Here is a 4,563-nt window from a genome sequence, read left to right on the forward strand (position 1 = left end):
ACCATAAAATAATATGCATAATAGATTATAGGTATATAATACTCCTACATGTTTATGTCGTACTAAAAGAAGGGTTATTTTTCTCAATACGGACAACAAAGGGAGTTTGGCCTACTGGGTATTTTCTAAGGTTTGGCTACTGGTGGGCAGAGATCGAACCCTTGCTGGCGTGCGAGCGCCAGTAGCGGTAGGCTGTCGTCTTAGGCGCCGAACATGATCTCTCTCCTCTGCAATGTTTTTTCTTTCTTAGAGGTTAGCTCCGGGCCTCCTATATGCCGCTCTTTGCGGCAAGTAGTCAGCCAATCGCACAGAGTGGCATTACACTTGGGTCGGCTCATCGCGGTGCGGGGGAGCGAGAGTGAAAAATCGCAATAATGGTTTGCGGGCCTTGGGAATCGAACCCGTGACGGCGTGTTGTTGTGCGCTCGAGGTAAACCAACACGTCTGAAGTGCTATTGCGACAAATATATAGTGCCATGTTTAAAGAAGGGAAATGTTTAAAGCCGGCGCACCGGCTGAAAATTCCGCCGGTCTCCCCGTCACGCTCGCTCTCTCGCGTCTACCTCCAGCCTTCACGGACGCAGATCCTCCTCTCCCCTCCTCTCGGGCTGCGACTGGGCCACCACGACCTCCATCGTCGGCGGCCAGGCTCCCCTCACTGGCCGGCATGGCTGCCTGCCGCCATGGCTAGATCCATCCCCTACCTCCAGCCTTCACGCGGGCGCATCCCCCTCCCCCCCGGGTTGCGACTGGCCGACCACGACCTCCATCGCCGCCGTCCAGGCACTCCCTCGCCGACCACCATGGCGGGATGCACCCGCGTATACTAGTGTATACTACTGTTGCAACCGTCACTTAGAACAGCTTCAACAGCTGTTGAAAAAAGCTTCAAGCATAGACAGAAAAGCTTCAATGGAACTGCATAGCAAAGAGAAGCTGCAACCGTAGTTGAATTTTGTTACTACTAGCGAAGTTTTTGCTAGATCCGTCAGGCGGAGCTGCGACCTCGCGATGATGACAACGACGATTTTAGCTGCAACCGTAGTAGAATTTTGCTACTACCGCTGAAGATTTTTGCTACATCCATGTAAGACGGAGTTGCAACCTCGCGAAGACGGCGACGATGTTTGATTTTTGCTGCATCCGTAGTTTATTTTAGCTATTACCGATGAATTTTTTTGCTACATCCATTCAATGGCGTTGACTGACTCGTGGTCGTCGCCGACGCAATTCCGTGCAGCGAGCGGTGAGGGGCGGCGATGGAGGTACAACCGGAGGGGAGCTATAACCGTCGCCCGTGGAGCTGCAATCGCAGGCGCAGCTGTTGCATGGATTGGTAGTTTTGACTACAACCATTCAATGGCGAGAATGGCCGGCGAGGGTGGGGACCCACCAGGAGGACGGCCGGCGAGGGTGGGGACCGACCACGAGGACGGCCGGCGACGAGAACGGCCATCGGAGGGGACTGCAGGCGCGGCGACGAGGATCCTGAGCGGGAGTTGCAGATCCAACCCGAGGAAGAAGAAGACGTGGGCGAACGTTTTTCTTTTTTTGCCCAGATCCATTGGCCAAGCGGCTCGCATCAAACGGCTAGGGCGGGACCGGCCGAAACTTTCGGCCGGTGCGCCGGCGCCTAGCGTTCGCCTTTAAAGAACTATGAAAGAATCAAACCTAAGACTTTTTGATGAAATTACGAAGAATTTTCCCAAAATTGAGATTTTTTTTAGATTTTCTGAAATCATGAACTCATTTTGAAAGTCCCGAACATTTCCCAAAAATGTGAACATTTTTTAATTTGTGAACAAAATTTGGAAATGGAACCAAATATTTGACAATATTTTTTTTGAAAGCTCGAACATTTTTGTGATTTTTTGTGAAACATGTTCTGAAAATTCACAGGTGCAACCAGACGAAACGGCGAATGGCTCGGATGGGCCACAGTGTTGAGGCCTTTCTCTCTCTGACACACTCGCACTAAAGGCATAGTTCGGCCGAGCAAGAAAATGAAGCCTCTGCGTGACAGTTTGGTCTTGGCAGGTCACATTGGGTCATTATTAGTAGGTTTCTACAGTTCTCAACCTAAAAAAACACGAAAAAGGGTTTCTATAGTTCTCATTTATTTTTAATAGGTTTCTGTAATCGCCAGTCCAATGTGTGGTCGCCGCACGGCAGTATGGCATGCATTGACCGAGCCGCGTGCCCGCCCGCAGGATGACAACGTTTCTCCAGAGCATTACTAGGCAGGAAGTAAAGATTTTGGTAACGGCCGCGGCTGGCACAGCTAATTCCTGCATCGTCCATTAATTACTTCCCAACAACGGCAACATTTTACGCCACCATATATACTCGCTGCAGGTTGCGTTGCATACCGCATACACATCCACACACAAGCACATACTCTTAGCTGCTAAGGCAGCGCCGTTGGTGAGTTTGCACATGACTGGCATGGCGGTGGCGCGGCTCGCCGTGGCCCTCCTACTGCTGGCGACGGGCTGTGCGGGGCGCGACATCGTCGTCGGCGGCCGCGGCGGGTGGACGGCGAACCCCGCCGAGCCGTTCAACCACTGGGCCGAGCGCAATCGCTTCCAGGTCAACGACCGCCTCGGTACGTGTATATAGTACGTCGTGAACTCGTGATCCATGCATGCATGGAGTGATTTGGTTCGTGCATGGCTTCTGATCTGAGTGGCTTTGGATCGGCGCAGTGTTTAGGTACAAAGGGCAAGAGGACTCGGTGCTGGTGGTGAGCCAGAGCCACTACGATGCATGCAACACCAGCGACCCCTTCATGCGCCTCGGCGGTGGCGAATCCGGCTTCGTCCTCTCCCACTCCGGCCCTTACTTCTTCATTAGCGGCGACGCCGCACGCTGCCAGGCCGGTGAGCGCCTCATCGTCGTCGTCCTCGCCGTGCGTACCCCTTCGCCTGCTCCTTCAACACCGCCGCCACCACCCAAGTCACCCCCCTCGTCGCCGCCTCCCGCTCCGGCAGCTGCGGGGAATTCTTCTACGTCGCCACCACCGGCGCTAGCTCCGCCGGCTGCGGGAAATTCTTCCACGTCGCCACCACCAGCGCTTGCGCCGCCGGCTGCGGGAAATTCTTCCACTTCGCCGCCTCCGGCGCTAGCGCCGCCGGCTGCGGGGAATTCTTCCACGTCGCCACCTCCAGCAATAGCGCCGCCGCCGGTAACGAATGGTACGGTGTCGCCACCGCCGAGTTCGCCATCGTGCGCGTCAGCCTTGCGGGGCGGTTTCTTGGCGTGCCTCGTGATAGCCGGAACCATAGTGCTAGCTTGATTTGGTCGATCGGTCCCTCCTGCTGCATTGGATTGTGTTTGATTTGTTTCCATTGGTATATCTCCAAATTTTAGGATTCTGTCGGATCAAATAACATTGTTTCCTTATTTCATCGTTATAGCGCGAGTAAGGGTATGTAATCTTTCATACTGTAGTATGTAATTCAGCCATTACGCCAGATAATTAAGATGGGTGATTTTGCTTGTTGAACAATTTTGCTTTTGCTCGATCGTTATATATATAGTTTTGCTAAAGCACATCTAGATGTGCTCTAAGTATTGCACATCGAAGTATTGCGTGGGGTTCCCGGAGGCCCGTTCTAGAAGGAGGCGAACCGTCGACCTCTCCCGGGAGCTCCTGTCTTCATTGTTTCATCTCCTTTTCTCCAAGACACTCTCTTGGGCCCTGTGGTCGTTCGACCCTGGGCACCCCATAATCCACTGGCCCGACAGTAGCCCTTGGGCCCATTCTCCGAGCGCGCCCCCGGGTATTCAGAGGAGGAGCAATAGGGCCATGGACCAGAGGGGGCCCAATATGTGTCGAGGATATTTAATATGAAGACACCGTCACCAAAGGAGAACAGATCCTTGATTAGCGAGCGGTTTCAGCCCTCGTACCCGTCGAACTTACGTTTCGGGGGAGGGGGGCATAGGCGGCGACAACCCAAACCCGTTCTTCTTCCCCAAGCGCACGCCAACTCGCTGCTCCATGGCGCCGAGGAGAAAAAAAATGTGCCGACGAAGAGAGGGCGAAGCGAAGAAACGCGCCGCTCGGAACCACCTCAGCCGGCCATACCCCACTCGAGGATTATGAATGCCGAGGGGCTAGACAAAGTCCGCCATCTCGTCGGCGAGCGAAGCAATGAGTGGGGGGAGACTCGACTCAAGGTGGCCGGCACGAGGGATTCAGATGTCATCCAGGCTCCAATCTTCGTCATCTTCCTCGCCGCGGGCTTTGCTCCCCGTTTTCAGCCTTCCACCGCGCCGTTCTGGAGCAGTACCAGATTCATTTGCTCCATCTCCGCCCAAATGCAGTCTTGACCTTGGCATTGTTCGCTCATTTATGTGAAGCATTTGTGGGGGTGATGCCGTCACTGCAGCTTTTCCGCCATTTCTTTTTGATGCACATGTCCCATGGGGATCAGACCTCCGGATGCGTGTCTTTCGTCCTAGCGGATGGAGAAGACGACCCAGATTCCCAGATCTTGGACTACACTCTGTCTCAGCAGACTGACGCCAAATATGGGTGCTTGCTGACTTTCGTGAGAC

The 4,563-nt window shown here is 54.0% G+C and overlaps 1 protein-coding gene across 1 annotated transcript; it reads left to right on the top strand.

Annotated features, from left to right (window-relative positions):
• Nucleotides 1-2,387: 2,387 nt before the first annotated feature.
• LOC123077700 (early nodulin-like protein 2) lies at nucleotides 2,388-3,514 on the top strand. The gene is made up of 2 exons (XM_044500001.1): nucleotides 2,388-2,605; nucleotides 2,706-3,514. The coding sequence occupies exons 1-2, from the start codon at nucleotides 2,437-2,439 to the stop codon at nucleotides 3,293-3,295; spliced, it is 759 nt and encodes a 252-aa protein (XP_044355936.1). The 5' UTR covers nucleotides 2,388-2,436; the 3' UTR covers nucleotides 3,296-3,514.
• Nucleotides 3,515-4,563: the final 1,049 nt, after the last annotated feature.

This window comes from Triticum aestivum, chromosome 3D, assembly GCF_018294505.1.
Source record: "Triticum aestivum cultivar Chinese Spring chromosome 3D, IWGSC CS RefSeq v2.1, whole genome shotgun sequence".
Lineage (NCBI taxonomy): Eukaryota > Viridiplantae > Streptophyta > Magnoliopsida > Poales > Poaceae > Triticum > Triticum aestivum.

What these genes read in the sequence shown, in the direction of transcription:
- LOC123077700 (XM_044500001.1), top strand. Translation starts at nt 2,437, where the DNA reads ATGACTGGCATGGCGGTGGCGCGGCTCGCCGTGGCCCTCCTACTGCTG. An exon ending in CCAGGTCAACGACCGCCTCG is followed by an intron (nt 2,606 to 2,705) that starts GTACGTGTATAT and finishes GGATCGGCGCAG; the next exon opens with TGTTTAGGTACAAAGGGCAA.